A 26,866-nucleotide genomic window follows, 5' to 3' on the forward strand; every position below is an offset into this window, starting at 1 on the left:
TCTGCAATATAGACATGAAAACAGGGCTAATTTAAGCACAAAGATCACATCATCACTGCAGCACAGCTAATTGGCAAATGTGAGGTACCTAAGTCGGTGTTCTTTAAATACATATGTGTTTTCTTTGACAAGTACATGTATTCCATATATGGACAATATTTATATGACAATGAACAGAGATAGATGTTGAGAAATATTATAAAGCCACTATTATTGGAGTATTCGTTGATCAAATTTTACAAGTAAAGTAAAATTTTAACGCTATGTTAAAAATCAAATTCACACACAATAACTAGGGTGATTTTGCATTTGACAATCATGGAACAAACAAAAGTTATTATGCTTTGATGCTTTGAATCGAAATGTTTAAGACATCTTTATTAAAGATTATTATGCTAGTTCATAATCAGTGGGACCATATCCTTGAAGTCAGATTTTAAATACATAAGATACAAAAGAAAGCTTGCATATTTTGGTGGTTGGAATGGTAAAGTCAGGTGTTTAAGTGTCATAGATTTTTGAAGCCAAAATGTCAAAATGCAGCTGTTATTCAGGGAAGGGTGAGCCATCTGTAATGTGTACAAAACCCTTCAATGAACTAATGAGAGCAACAATGTCAGCAACTACAGGTTAATACTCTTCTCCACTGTCCTAACGATTTTAAAGACACTATGTATTTTTTAATGTGTGTGTTTGTGTGATATATAACAATTTATAGTCTACCACCTATTTTTTGTTGAAAGTGAGTTAAATGCTTCCAATGAAACATATATTTTTATGTTTTTTTAAAAATTTAATTTGAATTTCCAGTTATTTTAGTTTTATATGAGTAGATAACTTATTCTCATTTTTACAGAATTGCTTATTTTGTTCACATGCACTGACCCACCATAGGACACAAAATCCCCAACACTGTCTGGAAAGGTGACAGAACCAGAATATCAGATCAGTAGATTTCAAAATTTTAATAAGTAGATAGGATTCTAACATAATAGGGCTATTATTGGCATACATAGGGATTGAAAACAACACAAGTCATTTTTTGCCATAATATATATTCTTTTCATATTTGATTAAACTGCATGTTTTAATCATTAATCAGAACCTTTTGTCAAATGTTACAATAATAATTAGTTAATATGAGACAATGTATCATCATTTACAAGACAAAAAAGGAAGAATTGTTTACATCATAATTCGCTGCAAGGATTTTTTTATATATATGAAGTCCACAAGCATTTTTAGTTCCTTCACAAGTTTACTGCATGGTGACCACTGATGAAATTCATTGCATTTATTGATTTATTGAGTTTCACGTTTAACAATCTCGTAATAGTTTTCTGATCCAGACATCCACTTGAAAGACTGTGTAATTTTCAAAGAATGGTGAATGTTTGTTTTGTACCAGCATCAGAAAGGGGAGGTGGATTACAGAAGAATCATTGTTCCTCTGTGTTGGTGTCTGCATATGACTGTTGATAGGATTTACTCCTCCATATACCACCTCAAAATCCACATTACATGAAACACACAGTGGAAACTCATGGCCTTAGCTACTTGCCTGCACCCACATAAACTCTGATTTCCAAGCATCGTTGATCTTGTAGTATTTTGCAACCAGTGTTTTGTTTTAGCATTGGGTGGGAAAGCATTTGTTTCAGCATGTTGGCATGATTTAACCACCACCACCCCCCAAAAAAACAAAGATTTTCCCTTATATATGCATTCTATAACATCTTGAAAAACACAGTAGCAATTAAACAAGACAAACTCAAAATACTGACACAAGTATTTCTGCTGAAAACATTTTTTGGGTTGGTCACTCCTTTATCTAATCTCTGCCAAAGTTCATCCTATATTTAATCAAAGACTCACAAGTCATTATACACCACATTTAACCACTTAGTTCTTGTATCATTTCAATAAATATTCTGCCTTTGGCTTTAAACTCACCAAATTACAATAAGGTAATCAAATTACATTTTGTTGTGTATACATGTAAAGTAAGTACTCAATCAGATTACTCAGAATGCATTTTTGCACCAATCATTGCTCTGGTGAAATGGTTCCAGTCCCCAGTAGACTGGTTCTGACTGGTTTCTGTATTGTGTGGATCAAATGCGTAAATATACCTGGGGTGGGGGGGTGTCTTCAGATTTAAAAATATATACACTGTATATATATTTTAAAATTAGTTGAAATTACATCAGCTGTGGCAGAAAACTAGACATTATCAGTACATAGAGGCAGTACCTTTACTACAGGTTTACTGGCTTTCAAGGAAGTACATTTACTACAGGTTTTCTGGCTTTCAGAGAAGTACATTTACTACAGGTCTTCTGGCTTTCAAGGAAGTACATTTACTACAGGTTTTCTGGCTTTCAAGGAAGTACATTTACTACAGGTTTTCTGGCTTTCAGATAAGTACATTTACTACAGGTCTTCTGGTTTTCAGGGAAGTACATTTACTACAGGTTTTCTGGCTTTCAAGGAAGTACATTTACTACAGGTTTTCTGGCTTTCAGAGAGGTACATTTACTATAGGTTTTCTGGCTTTCAGGGAGCTACATTTACTTCAGGTTTTCTGGCTTTCAAAGAAGTACATTTGCTACAGGTTTTCTGGCTTTCAAGGAAGTACATTTACTATAGGTTTTCTGGCTTTCAGGGAGTACTTTTACTTCAGGTTTTCTGGCTTTCAGGGAAGTACATTTACTACAGGTTTTCTGGCTTTCAAGGAAGTACATTTACTATAGGTTTTCTGGCTTTCAGGGAGTACTTTTACTTCAGGTTTTCTGGCTTTCAGGGAAGTACATTTGCTACAGGTTTTCTGGCTTTCAAGGAAGTACATTTACTATAGGTTTTCTGGCTTTCAGGGAGTACTTTTACTTCAGGTTTTCTGGCTTTCAGAGAGGTACATTTACTACAGGTTTTCTGGCTTTCAAGGAAACACATTTACTACAGATTTTCTGGCTTTCAAGGAAGTACATTTACTACAGGTTTTCTGGCTTTCAGATAAGTACATTTACTTCAGGTTTTCTGGCTTTCAAGGAAGTACATTTACTATAGGTTTTCTGGCTTTCAGGGAGTACTTTTACTTCAGGTTTTCTGGCTTTCAGGGAAGTACATTTACTACAGGTTTCTGGCTTTCAGAGAGGTACATTTACTACAGGTTTTCTGGCTTTCAAGGAAACACATTTACTACAGATTTTCTGGCTTTCAAGGAAGTACATTTACTACAGGTTTTCTGGCTTTCAGATAAGTACATTTACTTCAGGTTTTCTGGCTTTCAAGGAAGTACATTTAATGCAGGTTTTCTGACTTGCAAGGAAGTACATTTACTACAGGTTTTCTGGCTTTCAGGGAGTACGTTTACTTCAGGTTTTTTGGCTTTCAGGGAAGTACATTTACTTCAGGTTTTCTGGCTTTCAGATAGGTACATTTACTAAAGGTTTTCTGGCTTTCAAGGAAGTACATTTACTGCAGGTTTTCTGGCTTTCAGGGAAGTACATTTACTACAGGTCTTCTGGCTTTCAGGGAAGTACATTTACTACAGGTTTTCTGGCTTTCAGGGAGTACGTTTACTTCAGATTTTCTGGCTTTCAGGGAAGTACATTTACTACAGGTTTTCTGGCTTTCAGGGAGTACATTTACTTCAGGTTTTCTGGCTTTCAGGGAGTATGTTTACTTCAGGTTTTCTGGCTTTCAGGGAAGTACTTTTACTACAGGTTTTCTGGTTTTCAGGGAAGTACATTTACTACAGGTTTTCTGGCTTTCAGAGAGGTACATTTACTACAGGTCTTCTGGCTTTCAAGGAAGTACATTTACTACAGGTTTTCTGGCTTTCAGGGAGTACGTTTACTTCAGGTTTTCTGGCTTTCAGGGAAGTACATTTACTACAGGTTTTCTGGCTTTCAGAGAGGTACATTTACTACAGGTCTTCTGGCTTTCAAGGAAACACATTTACTACAGATTTTCTGGCTTTCAAGGAAGTACATTTACTACAGGTTTTCTGGCTTTCAGATAAGTACATTTACTTCAGGTTTTCTGGCTTTCAAGGAAGTACATTTAATGCAGGTTTTCTGACTTTCAAGGAAGTACATTTACTACAGGTTTTCTGGTTTTCAGTGAGAACGTTTACTTCAGGTTTTCTGGCTTTCAGGGAAGTACTTTTACTACAGGTTTTCTGACTTTCAAGGAAGTACATTTACTACAGGTTTTCTGGCTTTCAGGGAGTACGTTTACTTCAGGTTTTTTGGCTTTCAGGGAAGTACATTTACTACAGGTTTTCTGGCTTTCAGATAGGTACATTTACTACAGGTTTTCTGGCTTTCAAGGAAGTACATTTACTGCAGGTTTTCTGGCTTTCAGGGAAGTACATTTACTGCAGGTTTTCTGGCTTTCAGGGAGTATGTTTACTTCAGGTTTTCTGGCTTTCAGGGAAGTACATTTACTACAGGTTTTCTGGCTTTCAGAGAGGTACATTTACTACGGGTCTTCTGGCTTTCAAGGAAGTACATTTACTACAGGTTTTCTGGCTTTCAGGGAGTACGTTTACTTCAGGTTTTCTGGCTTTCAGGGAAGTACTTTTACTACAGGTCTTCTGGCTTTCAAGGAAGTACATTTACTACAGGTTTTCTGGCTTTCAGGGAGTACGTTTACTTCAGGTTTTCTGGCTTTCAGGGAAGTACATTTACTACAGGTTTTCTGGCTTTCAGGGAGTACATTTACTTCAGGTTTTCTGGATTTCAGGGAAGTACATTTACTACAGGTTTTCTGGCTTTCAGAGAAGTACATTTACTACAGGTCTTCTGGCTTTCAAGGAAGTACATTTACTTCAGGTTTTCTGGCTTTCAGGGAAGTACTTTTACTACAGGTTTTCTGGTTTTCAGGGAAGTACATTTACTTCAGGTTTTCTGGCTTTCAGGGAAGTACTTTTACTACAGGTTTTCTGGTTTTCAGGGAAGTACATTTACTACAGGTTTTCTGGCTTTCAGAGAGGTACATTTACTACAGGTCTTCTGGCTTTCAAGGAAGTACATTTACTTCAGGTTTTCTGGCTTTCAGGGAAGTACTTTTACTACAGGTTTTCTGGTTTTCAGGGAAGTACATTTACTTCAGGTTTTCTGGCTTTCAGGGAAGTACTTTTACTACAGGTTTTCTGGTTTTCAGGGAAGTACATTTACTACAGGTTTTCTGGCTTTCAGGGAGTAAGTTTACTTCAGGTTTTCTGGCTTTCAGGGAAGTACATTTACTACAGGTTTTCTGGCTTTCAGAGAGGTACATTTACTACAGGTCTTCTGGCTTTCAAGGAAGTACATTTACTACAGGTTTTCTGGCTTTCAGGGAGTACGTTTACTTCAGGTTTTCTGGCTTTCAGGGAAGTACATTTACTACAGGTTTTCTGGCTTTCAGAGAGGTACATTTACTACAGGTCTTCTGGCTTTCAAGGAAGTACATTTACTACAGGTTTTCTGGCTTTCAGGGAGTACGTTTACTTCAGGTTTTCTGGCTTTCAGGGAAGTACTTTTACTACAGGTTTTCTGGCTTTCTATGTTTATTCAGATAGCCATATAGTGGTTCATTTACATAGAGGTCAACAGTTAATGATCCCATGATGCACAGCTAAATTTGCAGGAAAGTTCATGTAGACTCTTGGTTTCAAAATCTTCAGAAGGATGTGTTAGTGCAAACCTGTAACTTTTCACCGTTTCTAAATTCCCTTGATAATGTACTGTTGTTTTCATATGCATTTCTTGAGTGCTTTGTCAGTCTTTTTTATCAGTGGTTAAACTAGTTCTGTTTTATATTTACTGAGTTTAATTGTTATTGTTATCACTACTTGTAATCTTTCCCTTAAAGTGATGCAGTATGTATTTCATGTTGTAGGTGATGGCCTTCACAGTATCCCGATACAGAGAATGTGTATTATCAACATGGCACTGAGTGATGAAGCCATTATCAACCACCTGCTGCATGAGACCATGAAAATTGAGAGAAAAGAGTTTGAGGGACAGAAGAGATCCAATGAGACTGACATCATACTCCACCGTCAACGACTGCATCAAGAACATGTCAGTATTAAGAAAACAAATTAGTTTTAGCTTGACTGTTTAAAGATTAGATGTATTTTGTCATAGTGGAAGATATGGCAGACTTAGGACCAACACATCGTGGATTTGGGTTCCAGTTAATAGTAATAATAATAATAGTAATATTAATAATAATAATAGTAATAGTAATAATAATAATAGTAATATTAATAATAATAGTAATATTAATAATAATAATAGTAATATTAATAATAATAATAGTAATAGTAATAATAATAATAATAAAATAAAATTCATAATAAGGATGATGATGATGATGCCGAAAGCAACACTAATTTGAACACAAAAATTGCTACAAAAAATACTGGTGGTCTTAGGTAACAGGAAGATGCTTTTTCATATCAAAGAAAAGGCATGTCAAGCTGACCATCCTAAAAAACTGCTGAAACCAAATAATAAAAATGTAATAAGCCACACGGTAACATGCCATAGTTATTACATACCATAGCTATTCTAATAGATACCCAGTTTAATTTTTTCTGATGTAACTATGACTTGATTGGCCAAGGACACATTTAACAAGCACTTGTTTTCCTGGTTATGATAAACAGGAGCTTATTCGAGAGAAGACACTGAACCTTACAGGCCCCATACTGGAAGATCAGACAATGCTGGAATCCCTTATTAACTGTCAGAAGGAGATTGAGCATAACAAGATGATTCTTGAGGAAACTCGCTACATGGGTGACCATCTGGAAGAGAAATTTGCTCACTACATCCCAATGATAATGGAGTGTGCTATGCTGTACAACATGATCAAGAAAATGAGCGTACTCCACTCATACTACTACCTGCCATTTTACAAGTATGTGGAGATGTTTAAAAGCATTTTGAAGGCACGAGACAGAGGCAAAGGAAGCCTAGGTAATTACAAAATAGAAATTTACAGAAATTTGTTTAGTGATATACAGAAGAACCTGTCTTGAAAGACCACCTCATCTGCCAAAAAATTATGGTCTCTCATAACAGGTCACAATGTTATACAATCAATAAATTTGTGCATTGAGAATGTGGTCTCTCAAGACAGGTGGTCTCACATAGCAGTGGTCTTTCAAGACAGGTTTTACTGTATTATTATATGCTAGCTTGGGTGGGAATGGGAAGATTTGTGAAATTGAATATGTCAGCATGGTTAAAAATTAGCAACAATCGATTTTCACATAACTTGATTTAATTCATTCAGATTTAATAATTGTATAATGTTAGGAATGAATTCAAAGCTAAAGATCTGATGCAGTTTACTAGTTTAATATCATTATGTATCTCTTGACAGATGGGATTTAGTTACTGAAAACCACAAAACTTTGCAGGCCAGAACTTGTTGTAAATATATCTGTAGGTAAATTTCAGGTTCATAGGTGACATATTCTTATACAATTATTCACCTGCAGATCTGGGTCTATGCAGTTTGTTAGGAGTAATCAGTAGAACAAGATCGTTTAGTAAGATCCATTTTTCCAGAATGACATGAAAAAGATTCCCCCTAGATTTATTTTTCATGTTGATTTTTTTCAAGCTTGGATTTAACTGTCTACCATATATCCTCATAACTTTGAGGTTTGGGATCTATGTTGGCCATGTTAGGGATTCAGTGTTTTATAAATTTTCCCACTGATTTGACCTTCTAGAAACATGGGACATACACCATCCTCCTGGAAGAATAATTTCTCATTTGGAAATTCTTTTGAAGTAACTGGCCATAAATTTTCATCAGAGATACTGATACACTTGTCAGTATTAACAAAGCCTCAATCATTGTCAGATCTCCAACACTGTTTGAGATTATTCACCCTGAATACACTACCAAAATGTTTTTGAATGGTGAATGTGTACCAATATAAAACACTGTGCCATTTTTTATTGGGTTTTCTCTAAATGTAATCTTTCAATCCATATCCGACAATATCTTTAATTACATTGCTAAAAGTTACTCTTGACCTTGTTTTCAAATTTTTCTTTTATGGCTTTATTTACACCATGAAGCATATGATGCATGATTCCATTGAGATAACATACTTTACTTCCTTTCAGTGCATCTTCCAAACCCTAAACATCGTAATCTTCTTTTGGCAGTGCTTCTAGAAATACAGACTCATTAAAATCAGGTCCTGGAAAGATTGTTTAAAACTGTAATGAATAAGAAGATACTTAATCACCCCTTTTGCTCCCTATTTTTGGTCACCCCACTTGTTTCTTTTCTTCTGTGGGCTCCTGTTTGTAAATTTTTTGAAACATTTCTGAGTTGTTGAATGTGATATTCTGGTTATTGTATGTATTTTTTCTATCACTTAAAACTTTCTTAGCTAACTGAAGTATCATCTGCTTCGGATCTGTAAGTTTCTTTTCCATAAGGTGCCATATTTTGTCTACATCATCAGGTACATGTCTAAAAACTAGCACTTGCTACAAATTTCAGGCTACATTTGAAAATGTCTATTAATGCACGCATATAAAATCAAGTTTACAGAATACGTCTTATCTGTGCAGTGACAATTTGAAATCATATTTTGCTAAATGTCAGACTTTTCCTATTTATGTGGCTACTCACCTTTTACCTGACAGTACTTTCCTCGTCTTCAGTAACCAACAATGCAATTCTGAGTGGTACATTTGATTTTTGAAAAAGTGTATGCCTCAAAAATTAATTGCATGCATCTAGAATCAGAGTTATTCCTTTCTTATACAATTGTTTTAATTGTATACATCATAGCAGTCTGACTCAAATTGTTTATGCCACATTACAAATCTAAAAACAACTATACACACATTCCTTTCTTATACATGTTTTAATTGTATGCATTTAGAATCAAGGTTATTCCTTTCTTATACATCTATCCTGCATAATTAACATCTATTTCTCACTTGTCAACTGCAGATCCTGATTTGATATCACATAATATGCTGGCAGAACAGGGTCTATGTTATTTGTTCTACTGATTGCTCATAACGAACTGCATAGACCAAGATCTTTTGGCACATTATGTGACAGCACATGAGTTAGACTTGACTTATAAGCAAGTATATATGGTATGGTGTTTGATAAATTTTGCTTTGCTTTTCAGGAGCCCCATCAGCAAGAGCAAGGGAGTTGTCAGATGCCATTTATTTATCCATATTCAGCTATGTATCTCTGATGATGTTTGAGCAGCATTTTCTACTGCTACAGCTGCTTGTATCTCTGGAGAGGATGCGGATTGTCCGAAAATGTTCAACAAAGGAGCTCAGTCTGTTTTTGAATGGTTTTGACAAGCATGGAATAGATGAAACACTTCTTATGGAGCATAAACCAGTTTGGATGAAAAATCAGGTAAAGTTCATTACTTATACGTTTATTTATTTAGGTATTTTTTTAATTTATTTAGGTAATCTCAGCATTGGTTCATCAGTTCTGTTAATCAAAATAATGTCATACTTCAGTATGTGTGCGTTTTTAAATTTGATTTTTTGATGTAACTTTAACAATTTTTCAGTCATATTGCTATGATGTCTGCAGTGTGGCAGTTTATAGTGATGTCTAACACTGGGGCATCATGCTGTAGACATGTAGCATGATGTCCCACCCAGTCACATTATCCTGACACCAGGCTGACCAGTCCTAACACAAATCTCTTAATGCTGAGCGCCAAGCAAGGTAACTGTTAGTACCATTTTTGTAAGTCTTTGGTATGACTCAGCTGGGGATCGATCCCACGACTTCCTGCATCCAAGGCGGATGCTCTAACCACTAGGTCACTTCAGTATGCATTCTCTCTCTATCTCTCTCTTAGCATGGACAAATTATATGAAATTGTATTTTGCATTGTAGCTCTTTCCTTCATCCAATAATGGAGTGGTAGTACTTTATATTTGCAACAACTCTGTTCAAGTTGAAAGTTAAAAGGCAAGTTGTAAAACGTTTTGAAAAATAAAGGCTGTGATATAAGGCAGTATGTTAAGCAATCAATCACAAAACTGTATTGAGCAGATATGCCATACTTACTGAATTTGTCAAGTGTTAATTTTTTGCTGAAATATTGTTAAATTATACTATATGTTAAATTTGTGTCCTTTTCCTGACATGTATGACATACATATGCAACTATTTGCTGTGGGTTTATTTTCACTGAAGTCCATATTAACTGTACACAAGTGACACTTCTGAAACATAATTCTTGCTTTATTTCTTGGAGATTTTTCTGTTGCCTATCCATGATTAAAATCATGATTTGCATAGAGAGATTTCCTATTTTACTCATTATTTTGCCAGATTTAGAATTTATCCCATATATTGTGTATGTTCATTTTGGTTTTGTACATTTCAGGCCTGGGTGGACTGTATAATTCTGGAGCAGCTTCATCACCCATTCCATGGACTGGCCAAGTCGCTGATTCACAACTGCAGCCAGTGGGAGGAGTACTTCCAGGTACTGTAGATATGATTATCCATGCCCACATTGGGTGATGTGTGTCTTGTCTTTTCCATACAAAATTTAGCCATTAGAAATAAGAGAAATAGGTATGATTGTGAATGATTTTCCATAAATTGTCATAATAATGATGGTATTGAAAAGAGGAAGAAATGCTTTTTGCAAAGAGGTGATAATTTTTTGTAAAATATAATTATACAGAAATTTTTGTTTCAAATTAATTCTAACATAATTTTTGTCTGGCCAACAAGGCAAAAAGATGGGTGGTGCATTTAGATGTACTTAATAAAGTTAAAAATTATGTTTCATTATTAAGTCATTTTTCTTCAGCTACCTGTAATGACCAACTAATCCATATTCATTTTTAAGTCCACAATCTATCCTTCTGTTTCCAGTTTAATTTCTGCAAAATAACTTACGGTTTCCACCATTACAAAACTTTGGCTTGCACTAGAGGTAAGGAAGAAGCCGATCAATTTCAGGGTCAGAAGGTCAAAGCCACTGTGAATGAAAGAGGACAAATATTTTAATAACATTATTTCTACATCACAGAATTGGACCAAACTTCATAGATGACTTTAAACTCTTGTAAAAAGAAAGGCTTTCTATTTTGGCATTTAAGGATTTAAGATGAAGGTGACTGAAAGAAAAACAAAAGGCACAACTAGGCATGGCATCTGTCACCTGGTTTACATAGTTTAACAGTTGACCATTTCACTAAGCAGGCTTATGTTGTATTGTGCTGATTTTACCTATTTTTCTATATCCATTTTAAAAGACATAACTGCATGATTATTATGCAGTCTCTTGTTCCTAATTGAAGTCATCTAAGATCCTAATGATGTAAACCCACTTTTTGAGTTTTATTGAAATCAGATGAGAGATATAGTCTGCAGATATAGAGGTAAGAAGCTCAACGAATTACATACAAGATATTTCATTAAAATGCACTGATCTTTTAGATGACAAAACCTTCCTATAACAATGATAATATAAGCAAACTTTGATTGGACTTCGGTCTCTAGAGTGATAACAAGCTCATCCATCAGATACAAAGTTACATGTGTCATTAATATCCCTAGATCATGCTCCTAATCAAAGTGATCTAACATTTTGATAATATATGACTATTTAACAAGTTTCATCAGAATCTGACAACAAATACAGTTGCTGGACTATTTACAAACTCATCCAATCAGATGCAAGGTTATATTAAATAATAGGTCTAAATTTCACTCAAAACCATCCTCAACCATGATCTTCATGATACTAAGGCCTGTTTGCCAAGTCTGATCAGAATCCTATAAAAATACAGACTCTCAAGTGGTAACAGAATCTTCATATAATAATAATAATAATAATAATAATAATAATAATGAGGACTTTGTATAGCGCCTAATCTTCAGAAACTCTAAGTGCTTTACAACATTAGACAACACCTATAAGATAAAAAACATAATGATGTAATGATATGATTACAAAAACAAACACCATGAAATTAGAAAACATTAAAAAACATGCTGAGAATATTTAAGGTAGGAAACATTATTGGATCATTAAGTTTGTTCTTGCACTGTGTCTTTGTGTCTAAGTTCAGTGGGCAATTCATTCCACGTTGCTGGGCCCTGGTATGCAAAAGAAATCTGTCCATATGACTTTGTTTTCATAGTGGGAATAATGAGTATACGATTATCAGAAGAGGAGCATAAGTATCTTACTGGTGTGTACACATGGGTGAGGTCGGATAGGTTTGTTGGACTAGAGTCTGACAGTGAAGTGTAGCACAGAGAACAAATTTTGTGTTTGATTCTGGATTGAATGGATAGCCAGTGTAGGGTACAGAGCAGCAGAGAGGTGTGCTCTGATCTTGGTACTCTAAGTATGATCTGAGCAGCTGTGTTTTGAACTTTTTGAAGTTTCTGGAGCAGATATTGAGATGAACCAGACAGAACTGAGTTACAATAGTCCAGTCTTGAAAGTACTAATGAACACACAAGTGTTTTAGTGGCATCAACTGAAAGATATTTGCAAATTGAGCTGATGCGTCTCAGCTCAAGAAATGCAGCCTTGCATATGTTCATGACATGTTGGTGCAATGTGAGAGTACTGTCCAGAGTAACACATAGGGTTCATACTGATTGTGTGAATTTAATGTTGGCATTGCTGATATTTATTGTTTGAGGTAAAGGATGTGAATGAGAAAGTCTTTGTGTTGTGATCAGAATGGACTCAGTTTTATCATCATTCATCTGCAGCTTGTTCCATGTCATCCATGATTTCACATCAGAAATGCACCTCTCTACACCTTGGATGGTAGCATCAGCTTCAGTTGGGTGGCTAGATTTGTATATTTGGGTGTCATCAGCATACAATTGGTGAGACACTGGATGATGATCTATGACACTTGAGAGTGACTGAGTGTACAGAATGAAGAGAACATATCAAAGAACAGACCTCTGTGGAACACCACTAGATCAGCTAGGCTGAAGTGTATTCCATTTGCTGATACAATTTGTGTCCTGTTGACCAAGTAGGACTTGAACCACAGTAAGGCTGTATCATGAATGCCAAATACATGCTGGAGACAGTGAACTAATATATCATGGTCTATTGTGCCAAATGCTGCAGACAAATCAAGGAGGGTGAGGACTGCAATCTTTCCGCTATCCAACGCAGAGAGAATGTCATTAACTACTTTTAGAAGAGTAGTTTCAGTACTGTGGCAAGGGCGATATGCAGATTGTACATTGCTAAAAAGACTGTTTGAATTTAGATGAGATACAAGCTAGGATAGAACAACCTTTCCTAAGATTTTTTATATGAATGGGAGATTAGAAACTGGGTGGTAGTTCTTTAAATCATTATGGTCAAGTGTTGGTTTCTTCAGCAGAGGCTTTACAATGGCAGTTTTGAAAAATGATGGGAATTTCCCGGATGAGAGAGAGGTATTAATAACATCAGTTAGTGAAGGCAATACTGGATCTAAGCACTCAAGCAACAGTGATGTTGGAATTGGATCAAGTTCACATGACTTTGGTGTACTCTTCATCAGGATTGTACGTACGAAATCTATAGAGACAAGTTCAAATGCTGCTAATGGTTGCCGCTCAAATTCTGTATCCTAACTGTATTGTGATGACGAGTCAATTGAAATTGTGGTGTCAGGCTTAACTCTAATGGTTTGTACTTTGTCACAGAAGAAATTTGCAAACATGTCGGGAATGTCGACTGGAGAGAAGTAGTTGGAAGTGGTGTAGATTTGTTCCTTGACATTAGCTTGTTAGTAATCTCAATGAGCTCTTTGCAGCTGGAACTTTCCATGATCTTAGTAGTGTAGTGGGCTGATTTTGCTGCATGGACTATATTTGTGATAGTCTTCTTAGAGGTTTCATAGATTTGCTTATGAATACAGTAAAACCTGTTATGAGAGACCGCCCCTTCTGCCAACCAAAAGCGGTCTCTCAAGACAGGTGGTCTCTCATAAGAGGTGTGTGAAAATGGACTGGTTTTCAGGGTCAATAGTTAGCATTGTTGAAAAATAAATAATACCCATACTCACTGTACATGCATCATATCCTTTATTCATGAATCTTGTTAAATATTGCATGCATTCCTCTCAAAATATCTTTGTATAATAAAGATATACATCTATCAAACAATGAAAATAAAATTTATATTTCAACATCACATTAATATGTACAAAAAATGAAAGGTTAGATATGATGTATATATCTTATTTTATACACTTATTCACTTGTTTTTTTAAAAGAAATCCATTATACTTCTTTGTTGACATGTTTTACTCAGCTATTTGGTCTGAACATGTATCTCAATTATTGCCTTTTCCGGAATCAACTTTCCACTTACTGGTACTTTTTTACTCCTTGCAACACAAAACCACTCCCATACTCGCTCGTTCAGATCTCCATAAACTGTCCGTCGTGCCATGGCATATTTCCTCTGTGCTTGTGCACCTTTCTGCCATTCGTTTCTAATGGACTTCTTGTCTTTGATTACATTTTGAACTTGCGTTTTACCGACGCTTAAGCTGACTGCTATTTTGCGAGTGGTCTCGCCTTTTTAATTTCTTTCAATGACATTAATCCTTTCTTCCAGTGTTAAAATGTTTCTTTTTTTCAGCGGAGATTCTGCCGTTGTTATTAGTGTTGACGTTATAAAGACTATCGGTTTTGATCAGGTTTTGGGGAATTGTGGAATAAATATATATTATGTACCAATGAATGAAACCAAAAGACATAATTAACTCATCAAGAAACAATACATTTATTCTGAGACGAAGTTTAAATCAACAGCGTTATAGCTCGATAAACAAATGTTCCGACCATCTGCACCCACGTAAACAGATTGTGGCTTGGTGAAACACTAACAAAAGAAATAAAAAATAATTTAAAAAAAATCCGGAAATGATTCTCACTTACTAGTATTAAAGACAATGAGCTCATTCACCCTCCAGGCATTATGGATTAACTGGAAAGCAAACGACGTACTCAAACCAACACTGAAGCCCTTTCAAACGATTTCTCACTTGGACATAAGGACTACCGGCGTTTTGTGAGTTTTCATAAAGATAAAGAAAAAATACAAACCTCTAAATTGACTGCGTATATCCATCATTACTCCCTTTGATGTTACTCTTACTGGCTATTCACATGACTTCGGCACTACAATGGCAGTTAGTGACATGTACTTTAGTCTGGTTTACTGCAGTTTACAAATGACACCGTACGCTGGAGTTGTAAATTTCACAAAACTGGTACTGTAGCAAGACAAATTATTTTTAAATACTTTATTAGAGCAATCTTTGCTATTTATGCAGTCTTTGTTACAAAGGATTAAATGATGGTTAGAGGTGTTTATCCAGATATATGGTTGTTCAACTATAGTGTTATTTAATGTGTACTTTGTTTGCATACTACATTTATCCCGAGCTCTAGTGTTTACAAAGGATTAAGTTAAGGTCAGTGGTGTCAATCTGTTTTGATTTTTTGGCGATGCAGTCGTTCATAGCAGTGTCAAAATGCATATTTTGCCAAGAAATTGTGGTCGCTGGTCACATTCAGCAGGTGGTCGTCCATAACAGAGCGTTTATATAGTAAAATCGATCCATGCATTACGATTGTGGTCGGAAATGACAGGTGGTCGCTCATAGCAGAGGTCGCTCATGACAGGTTTTACTGTAGTGAGTCTGGTGGAAAGCCAAAGCCTCTCAGCTTTACGGTGGTCTCTTTTAGCAGCGTGAAGCTGGTCCCTAACACTGCTATACCATGGAGAACACTTTTGAATTGATACTCTGCACTTGGTAGCTGGTGCATGTTTGTCAAGCAATGAACGCAGGCAGTTATCGAGTTCTTCTGCGGTAGGAGGTAAGCAAGTTGTTAGGTTAGCTTGGATGTCGTGCATTAGTCTGGTTCTATTTATCATATGGAAGTTTCTCTTAGTAGCAGATAAAGGTGAAAGGTTAGGGACTGATACATCAAGATGGCATATAATGCAGAGGTGATCTGATGCAAGGTCATGGGATACCTGGGAGGACTGTAGAATGTTATCATCAGGTCTATGAAGAATCCAGTCTAAAATGTGACTGTATTTATGGGTGGGTTGGTTAACTGACTGTTTCAGGTTGAAAACATTATTGGAATCTATTAGTTTTGATGTATTTGGATTTCCGGGACAGTCAAAGTGAAAGTTGAAATCTCCAAGAATAACCAGGTTGCCACTTATCAAATTTCCATAGTCCAGGAGATTCGGAAACTGCTCCAAAAAGAGAGAGTCAGCCAGCTTGTTTTTTCTACTAGGAGGAGGGCAGTATAGGCAGAAAAAATGGACTGACCTTTGCTCCAGTGTGAGTGTGGTTTGGATTAGTTGAAACGATGTGTGGTCGAAATTGAATGTTGTGGTGTAGTTAAGACGTTTTATCATGGTGTTCTTTGTGATGACAGCAATTCCACCTCCTTGAGAATTATGGGGGAACGACTTGATGGAGTAACCAGTGGGTGTTAGATCCGCACACTTGGGCTCATCGCCTGATGTTTTTAGCCATGTTTCTGTCAGGAAAAATAAGTCAATATTCTGGTCGTTGATAAAATTAACTATTTCCTGGTGGTCCTACTGACTGGGCATTAAACAATGCAATACCCAGAGGTATCTCCTGGATAGTTGACACAAAAGTTGACGAATTAATAGGGATTTGAATTAGGTTATCTAAATTAACGGTCGATTTTTATTTATTGATTAAATTGTTGAGCCGAAATAAGGGACATAACTGGAATTCTTCTTCCTGTTCTATGCCGGCCAGCTTTGAAACAACGTTTCTTTTTTCACTTCTGTTTACATTTAGGTAATGATGAATGTAGTCCCAGTTCGTTTAGTCTAGAGCACAATGTAGTGTGGAGAGCCAAAGAGTGATCATTTAAAGCAATTAATGAGGGTCCATCGTAGCATAAACAGGTTGACTGGCGAGTATCACATGATGGCGGTTTGTTCAAAAACAGTGGAGCAAGACAGCTGAGAAAAAGTCTAATTGCTCTCATTTCCAAACAAAGGAGATGAAGAAACACATACGAATTTAACAGCCAATACATAATGAACACAATAACGTAGATGAAAACAGGCAACAAGCACAAATATCATGAAAACGGCAATAAAAAACGGAACAGCTGCTTCAAGCCGGTTAAGCGATAGTGGCCATCTTGTTTCCATCAATATAAATGCGAAACCACTTCATAGATATATGCATAGGTCTTGACCATAGTAAAATCATCTAACACCATGATGATTTTAGCCAATTTACCAAGTTTGATTAAACTCTGGTCATAAATAAATATAGTCTCTTAAGTGGAAAGAAGCTCAGTCAGTCATAATGCAAAATCACTATACTATTACGTGCCGATCTTACTCATAATACAAAAATTGTATATCTTGATGATATCAGACAAAATCAGAATGGAATTATGGCTTTCAGAGTGAAAATAAGTTTGGCTAAACCTGATGGGAGATCATGTCATTTATATGATTTGATCATGCTCATTATCAAAATTATCCAAGATCTTGATGATATAGGCAAAAATTCCAAATTTTGTCAAAATTGGATCAGAAATATGATTTCCAGAATGGTAACAAGCTCAACGAATCAGATGCAAGATTACATAATATGTGTGGATCTTGCTCATTATTGAACCCATCCAAAATCTTGAAAATATAGTCATATATCCCAAATTTTATTACAATTGGATCAGATATACAGCCACAGAAAGGTAACAAAGACATCCAATCAGATTCAAGATTACCTCATGGCTGCCACTCATTACTGAACTCATCAAGGATTTTGATGATATAAACCCATATTAGATAAGCTTATACTGTCATGTGAACTAAAAATGGTTTCCATACAAAAATATTAGTTCTGCATCACAGATGTGGACCAGATGTTGAGGATGGCTTGCACTCAGGATAAGGAGGAAGACTTGATTTTGGGGTCAACATTTCAAAGGTCCAAGTTCACTGTAACTAACAGAAAAATGTTTTCTATACAGTAACATTAGTTCTACATTACAGATCATGACCAAACTTTGTGGATGGCTTGTAAAGAGATATGGATGAAGCCTGTCAGTTTGATAGTCAAAAGATCAAATATCACAGTCACTGTGACTAAAAGAATAACAAATTATTTTTGCACAATATCGTTGGTTCTACATTACATACTTGATCTAAACTGTGGGGGGTGGATTGCACTTTAAATCTAAAGATCATTCATCAAGGTCCGTGTGCTTGAAAATTAAAATGGTTTCTGCACAAAAATTGCAGTTCTTGACCATGTAACTCCACCAAAGTTTGTGGATGGCTTACACTTTGGGTCAGAAAGAATCCTATTGATTTTGGTGTTAAAGGCAAAGGTCATTGCGACTCAAAGGAAAGGGCTTTGCAACTCAAAGGAAAAGTCATTGCAACTCAAAGGAAAGGTCATTGCAACTCAAAGGAAAGGGCTTTGCAACTCAAAGGAAAGGTCATTGCAATTCAAAGGAAAGGGCTTTGCAACTCAAAGGAAAGGGCTTTGCAACTCAAAGGAAAGGTCATTGCAACTCAAAGGAAAGGGCTTTGCAACTCAAAGGAAAGGTCATTGCAACTCAAAGGAAAGGGCTTTGCAACTCAAAGGAAAGGTCATTGCAACTCAAAGGAAAGGGCTTTGCAACTCAAAGGAAAGGTCATTGCAACTCAAAGGAAAGGGCTTTGCAACTCAAAGGAAAGGTCATTGCAACTCAAAGGAAAGGGCTTTGCAACTCAAAGGAAAGGGCTTTGCAACTCAAAGGAAAGATCATTGCAACTCAAAGGAAAGGGCTTTGCAACTCAAAGTAAAGGGCTTTGCAACTCAAAGGAAAGGTCATTGCAACTCAAAGGAAAGGGCTTTGCAACTCAAAGGAAAGGTCATTGCAACTCAAAGGAAAGGGCTTTGCAACTCAAAGGAAAGGTCATTACAACTCAAAGGAAAGGGCTTTGCAACTCAAAGGAAAGGGCTTTGCAACTCAAAGGAAAGGTCATTGCAACTAAAAGGAAAGGTCTTTGCAATTTGCAACTCAAAGGAAAGGGCTTTTCAGAATAAAGTTTGTCCTGTAGCAGATTACTTGACTAAACATTGTTGATGGATTGCACTTATGGTAATAAAGAAACTTATAGAGTTTGGGGGTTTAAAGGAATTGGTCAGGACCATGGTAATTCTAATGGTTTCTGCATAATAAGTTTCATTTATGACAACATACTTTGACCACAGATCAAGGTTATTTAGACCAATTTATCAATAATGTCTTAAACAAGCCATGCCATTTGAGTGATTACATGAAGACGTATTCAACAGTGGCATATAATTAATATGACATTCACTGTACTCATATAGTTGTCAGCATAGGAATTTTAATGATAAAGTGTTGATACATTTCCAGTCCTACAATGGCTGTAAATTCTGGCAAAGATTTCTGCAGACAAGTTTCAGCAGTGTTCAGAAATAGCTCACAAAAATCACAAGTACTGTAATGAGTACACAACCTCTGAATCTCTGAACTTTGAAGCAACACAATTTTTCAGTTACAGAAATTACAGAAATATTCAGCAACCATAATTGTATGTTTAATTGACTTTTCTTTTAGCACCCTGTAGCTTTGATGAATCCTGTACCAGGCACAACTCTACAAGAACTGTCCATCTTCCAAAAATGCTTACTCTGGAAGTTCTGTTGTCCAGAAAAGGTATGTGCCCTACTCTACTGTTCATTTTGTATTGTCTCTTTCCCTGTCATACTTAATCTTCCAAGGCAATGTTCATGCATATTATGATAAATACATGATGCCTTATTCTGTGTAAATTTCTTTTTAAAGATTCTACCTTTTCCTTTTCTTCACTGGAAATGTATCTATCTGTATGAGCCAATTTAGTGAGTTCATTTCAGAGTATTGATTGACACTTAATGAAAACATCAGGGGAATCACCTATAGTAATTGATTATAATGTCTTTGTCTATAATACTGGATCTGGAAGCTAGGCTGTCAGGAATTATATGTTTTTTAAATTGCTCTAACTGTAGCCCATATCCATCACATATATATATATATATATATATATATATATATATATATATATATATATATATATATAGAGAGAGAGAGAGAGAGAGAGAGAGAGAGAACCAGCTGGCAGTAGTTGCATCTAGGTAAATTGAGTGAATTTAACATTTTTCATCAAGGCATCGTAAGACAAAATCTGAAGAAACATTACTTATATAGACAATGACAGAAACCTTTCTGTTATTTTCCTTGAGGAATCTTTTATACCTATTTTGTGAGATTCAAATTTTATATTTCAGTTATCAAAACCATGTATTACAATTCCTAAAAATCTCAGATGTTGTCCAATGCCATATATACTTGTTTATAAGACTAGCTAACTGTAAACTGCACAAAATTTGAGTGTAGTGTCTATTACCAAAACAAAAATATCAGTTCTAGGACAACATTTATTCCCATTTAGGAAATATATCTGCCTTGATGTATGTTATATTTCCACAAATTAGCCTCTTTTTTTCTCTCTTCTTCTCCCACTCCCACCCCTCCATCAGGATGAACATATTTTAAAATATCCCAGTGTTCATTTATTTAGGAATGAAGTGGTGCCATCAGAAAAATTATTACAATCTCTAAACAATAGCAGACACCATATATACGTGCTTATAATGTGGGTGTAACTACAAAGACATGGTCCATCTTTTATAATGTGGGTGTAACTACAAAGACATGATCCATATTTTATAATGTGGGTATAACTACAAAGACATGGTCCATATTTTATAATGTGGATCTAACTACAAAGACATGGTCCATATTTTATAATGTGGGTCTAACTACAAAGTCATGGTCCATATTTTATAATGTGGGTCTAACTACAAAGACATGGTCCATATTCTGCCATTGCATAAAACACCAGCAGATCACAGTCAGTGTTTTTTCTTCTTATGAATAGTCCCAACAAACTGCGTAGACACTTATCTTCTGGTGTATCATGTACCAGCAGATCTGGGTCTATGCAATTAGATATGGCTTATAGGTGAATATATAAGATAGGGTTTCAAGCTATATCTTATTTAAAATAGTTTTCCAGATGTATCATACAAAATTATCATTGACTTAAATTACATGACCTGTTTCTCTTCAATATTCAATGTCACCCATAACTGTTACGTGTATATCACATGTGATAAACTCTGGATTAAACATAAAATTGTTAAATTATGGATTTTAACTCCTATCACACTCATAAACATGTTTGAAAATGAAGGGGAAATTGGGGATGGGAGAGTGTTGTTTGCCAACCAAAATTATATGATGATCAAACTTTGGGTGCAGAGTGTGTTACCAGAAATGATGAAAGCTTGCCAAAGCCACAGATTGCAGAAATAAGCAAAATTCTTAAGTGAAATCCTAACAAATATACTTACAGTCATTAAAACTTAAAAATGTTATGCTAAGATGTCTGTTGATCCAACCATTCTGTGATGATTCTACCCCACCTACAACATTGTTCAGTAGATCTGTGCAAGATATGTGTTAACAAAAATTTTTAAAAATCTCTTCATTTTCATAGGAAAACAGTAATTAATTTGACAAAATACACAATTTTAAGCATTATATGAGAGAGGTAAATTTTCAAAAATCACTGTCCTAAATTATTGAAAAATGTTGGCACTTGTTTTATTAATATAGTAACTGCATTGGCAGAGAATGGAAAAATTCCATGCAATCAAATGTTTTTTCCATCAAAAATATATATTGAAAAAACAAAATATAAGTTTTTCTCATGAGGTTATAAAGGAAATATTTCACTTGTGAAAAGAAAATATTTTGTATTCCTGTATCACTTGTGACAATAAAATGTTTCCATTTCACTTGTGAAATATTTTCTTATATCTACTCAAAATATCCTCTTGATAATAAAACTAGTCAAAAATGACAGAATTTTTCAGGTAGCTGTTTAATATGAATTTTTATTTAACCATTTTATAATTTTAGTATTACGTACAAGACACATAGAGTAAAAAGTACAGTATAACTTCCTATGCATTCAAAATGTGAGGACTTTCATTGATGAAGTTTTCTTACTGCATTATGTAGAATCCTAAATTTGTTACACTAATTTAACTCAAGAAATTTTGTCAACTCCACAAACAGTTTCAGTCTTATACATTTGTTATAACGTATTGAAGATCATTCTAAATTGTCTTGCTTACAAAATATTACATTAAATTCAAGAAAATTTCAGGTTGATTTACCATAATATTGTCTTTGTTTCCAGTTGTCAGAGGTGGCCCAGGCAATTGTGCTATATGAGTTAGGAAGCATCAGAACTATTCCAGACCACTACAACATTCGTGAAGTGTACAACTACAGCAGCAAGACCACACCTGTGGTCTTTATACTGCCGCTTGACAAACAAAGCAATGATACATCAGATGCCACAAAAGGTATTCAATAATTTCTTTTTTACATCATAGTAAACATTAGTATCTCAACATTTTTGTAAAACTTTTTATAAGTAACAATATTTTAGAGTAGTTCAAGAGAGACACAGAACATTTTCTTTTCATAAAAAATGTGATGTGTTGACTGAATTAACAATTACATTCAGCATTTAGTTATGCACTTTGTTATCTTAATTTGCAAATGTCATTTGAATTGCAGAGTATTTAGACAAATGGCTATTATTGTCCTTTTTTCAATTTCTAACGAAGACGAACACAGACAGTATCTTTCTGAGTAGTCCTGCTGCTTGTTGTTTATTTTTTCAAGCAATGTTACAAGTGATCAGACAGACATGTTCCAAGTGGTCAGATTGACATGTTGCAAGTGGTCAGATTGACATGTTCCAAGTGATCAGACTGACATGTTACAAGTGATCAGACTGACATGTTATAAGTGGTCAGATTGACATGTTACAAGTGATCAGACTGACATGTTACAAGTGGTCAGATTGACTGAAATCCTTCCAAACATTGAAAAATATGTGTTGACATTATTTACTGAATCTTTCAGGAGAAAGAGAATGTGCAAGGATAGAAAGAGACAATATAATGTTGTACATCATTTAGTCATTTCACATCATCCCTTTCACATTATTTAAAGATAATTACAACCAGTGTTTGTCAATTGTACAAGAGTATGGCCAAGATATTAACTCTTTCTTAGTCTTTTTTCAGTGAGTATTTGATTATTAAATGAAATTTAATTTAATGACAGTGTAAAATAAATCATAGGCATTGCAGTCGTATCCTACCACACTTGGGTCTTTGGGCTTATTTGTTTATTTTGAAGCAAAAAAAGAAAAAATATAAAATAAATAAGCCACTAAAAGATGCTAAACTGGTATGTACTCTAAAATATGAATGTAGGAGATTGAGGTAAAAATAAAGTAATTTAGCATTATATAATTTTGCAATAAATTCTTTTTCTGAGTATTTTCTTCGAATACATTTGTATTGATTCAAATCAGTTGTTCATCAATTTATGTCAGCCCTCTGGCTCAGACTCTTACAGTACTATATATGCTCTCTTATAAGTTGAGTCCAGTTGCAGATAAGATAGACTCTGATCTGCTGTTGCATAATGCATTGATATATTAGGGTCAATGCTGTTTGTTGTATTGACTACTCCTGATAAGCTGCATAGACCCAGATATGCCATCACATCATGCAATAACATATCTGGGACTGTGTTGTTTGCAGTTGGACTCATCTTATAAAAGAGTATATATTGTATCTGCTCTATCTTTGGTTAGTTGTTGGAAAGGCTGGAACCACCAATATGGATTTAATTAGGCACTGATTAACAAATATTATCTGTCTACTGTAGTCACTGATAACAATTACTGATTGACAGTTGTCAGTAGCTATATTTCCAGTTGAAACAATTATTTGCTTTAAACTGTAAGAAAAATACATGCCATGGAGTTAAATATACTTTCATATATAAAATATTTACCAAATCCCAAAAATGAACAATTTGTATGTAAAATCATTATAAAGGAAGTGACTTATATTTACTTTGACAAGAAAAATCTCGTTCATCTGGTGGATATCTTCTTAGTATATGATATTGTTCAGTAAAAAAAATACTTTGTCTTTCAGGTCTTCCTTATGTCAGCCCAGCTCATGAGGTAAAGCGACTTGCCAAGGAGGTTGGAATGGAGGGAAAAGTTCGTGTGATGAACTTTGGTGTGAAGGGTCAAATTGCAGAGGTGTGCCATGCACTGGAGGATTGTGTACAAAGTGGGTACTGGTTGCTACTACAGAATTACCACCTGGCTGAGGAACCACAGCCACAGTTCTTCAGCTTGTTAAAGGTAACCAGTGTCTTCTCCATGGGTATTATTTTCAATTAGTTCACTATATTTTGTGATGTACCAATTTTTGCAAATTGCATTGTTGCTACAAACCATAAATTTTAAGACTTGATGAACAATGATTCTTCTTTGGAAACGCTAGAATCCCTTGTGAAATCCACATTTAAGTATTAACAAAAATGTAATTTTTCTCAGGTGCATGTTTTTACAGTGCATGTTTGTCAGTCTATCTCCAAGGAGCTGACTATTATCTCATGTACAAGGTAGATCCAACTGCAAACAGCATAGACCCAGATCTGCCATCACATGATGCACTGTCGGTTCTGTGTTTTGCAGTTACTTATGTGTGGAACAAACAGCATAGACTCTTATCTGCTGGTGCATTATGTGATGGCAGATTAGGGTCTATAAGTGGGTATATACAGTTCATATTTTCAATAGGACACTCTTGGTCTTTAAATTATACACTGGAACAAGTTTACATATAACTACAATTTAGCATTTTTTTAAATATAGCAAACTACTTAAGTTTTGATGATTGTATAATGCATGCAATTTTTCTTTAAATCCAAAATGAAACATACATAAAAGTATACTACATTGTTATCTGTGCTTTTCCTACCTTCAAATTTTTCATACACGTCATGTGTTCATGCATTATAAATTTTCATACACTAAAATTATTCATACATTCTAATTTTTCACACTCTAATTCTTCATACACTAAAATTATTCATACATTCTAATTTTTCACGCTCTAATTCTTCTGACATTAACATTATTCATATCCTCTGATTTTTCATACACTAAAAGTATTCATATATTTCATTCTAATTTTTTACACTCTAATTTTTCATGTATTCTAATTTTTCAGTCTGATTATTCATACTCTTTATTTTCATACATTCTCATTTTTCTTTCACAGTAATTTTCCTACACTGTACATTTTCAAAACTTAATTTCTTCATACACTGTAACTGTAATTTTTCATTCACTCTATTTTTCCTGCCTCCTAATTCTTCCTGACCTCTAATATTTCATAAATTCTAATTTTCAAGCTCTAACTTTGTATACCCTCCAATTTTTCATACATTCCAATTTGTTATACCCTTCAATTTTCATACATTCTTACTTTAATTTTTTATATACTTTAATTAACACACTTTAAGTATTTTTTCATAGACCATCAGTCAGTGTACAAATGATTACAAACATTAAAATAATACACAAAATCATTCAGATGACTTATTTTAGTCAGCATCTGGGTAAACACATGCACAAAGCACACATTTTTAACTCAGTATATGCAAATATTGATTTATAGTATATTCAAATAATGACTTATAGTATATGCAAATATTGATTTATATTATATGCAAATGTTGATTTATAGTATATGCAAATATTGATTTATATTATATGCAAATATTGATTTATAATATATGCAAATATTGATTTACTGTATATGCAAATATTGATTTATAGTATATGCAAATATTGATTTATAGTATATGCAGATATTGATTTATAGTATATGCAAATATTGATTTATAGTATATGCAAATATTGATTAATAGGATATGCAAATAATGACTTATAGTATATGCAAATATTGATTTATAGTATATTCAAATATTGATTTATAGTATATTAAAATAATGACTTATAGTATATGCAAATATTGATTTATAGTATATGCAAATATTGATTTATAGTATATTCAAATAATGACTTATAGTATATGCAAATATTGATTTATAGTATATTCAAATATTGATTTATAGTATATGCAAATAATGATTTATATACTTGAGCAACAAAAGTTTTGGAAGTAAGTTCTCTTGTAAGCTGTGGAACTTAGGAAAAAAGTAAATGTCAGTCCTTGACAATCTGTATAGACTCAAAAGCATTCATGACAGTAATGGATTATAGTTTATCAAATGAATCTCATATTTAAAGTATGTTTTACGTAATTGTTTTACAACTCTGCTAAAATAACTATAGAGATGATAACATGTTATAACATGTAAATTTTGTACCATATGTACTTATGGATGTTAGATCAAACTGCAAAAGTTGTAGACCCAGATCTGTCCTTGGATAATGTGCCAACAGTTTCTTAGGCTTAATCAGTTCAACAGACAATGCATGCATAGATCTGATTGTTTACAGTTGAATGGTGTGTGTGTGTGTATGTGTGTTTTATATATATATATATATGTGTGTGTGTGTGTGTGTGTGTAAAAGAGTTACCTAGTAACAGCAGTAGATACATCTAACTGCAATTTGACACATATCATCATAGTCAGTTTATCCTATCACAACATTCTGTGTTTTTTCATAAAGCTTATGTTCAAAGACCTGAAGTTTTACCACCCATCGATCGCCATGCAAAATGTAATGGAAACGGATGAGGTATTAGGAACACAAATTTTGCTTTGTGTAGTTAACATT

The 26,866-nt window shown here is 34.5% G+C and overlaps 2 protein-coding genes across 4 annotated transcripts in view; one reads left to right on the forward strand and one right to left on the reverse strand.

The window, feature by feature from the left end:
* Positions 1-26,866, forward strand: part of LOC149779382 (dynein heavy chain domain-containing protein 1-like) — a 457,419-nt gene that overhangs the window by 337,974 nt on the left and 92,579 nt on the right. For 2 of the 3 annotated variants that reach the window (XM_089940015.1, XM_089940016.1), the window contains 7 exons: positions 5,887-6,071; positions 6,662-6,974; positions 9,173-9,417; positions 10,412-10,513; positions 19,675-19,773; positions 22,370-22,538; positions 24,198-24,412. In XM_089940015.1, the coding sequence (XP_089796141.1) occupies positions 5,887-6,071; positions 6,662-6,974; positions 9,173-9,417; positions 10,412-10,513; positions 19,675-19,773; positions 22,370-22,538; positions 24,198-24,412 (1,328 nt within the window). Of the gene's footprint in view, positions 1-5,886; positions 6,072-6,661; positions 6,975-9,172; positions 9,418-10,411; positions 10,514-19,674; positions 19,774-22,369; positions 22,539-24,197; positions 24,413-26,758; positions 26,828-26,866 lie in introns of all 3 variants that reach the window. The other variant, XM_089940014.1, reaches the window with a different exon arrangement.
* The window catches only part of LOC149779383 (protein boule-like), a 207,236-nt gene continuing 191,189 nt past the window's right edge, over positions 10,820-26,866 (reverse strand). The window contains exon 11 of the mRNA XM_089940024.1: positions 10,820-11,017. Within this exon, the coding sequence (XP_089796150.1) occupies positions 11,009-11,017 (9 nt within the window). The 3' untranslated portion in view covers positions 10,820-11,008. The remainder of the gene's footprint in view (positions 11,018-26,866) is intronic.

The sequence above is a fragment of the Sinohyriopsis cumingii genome, chromosome 17 (assembly GCF_028554795.1).
Source record: "Sinohyriopsis cumingii isolate HCF-2022 chromosome 17, ASM2855479v2, whole genome shotgun sequence".
NCBI lineage: Eukaryota > Metazoa > Mollusca > Bivalvia > Unionida > Unionidae > Sinohyriopsis > Sinohyriopsis cumingii.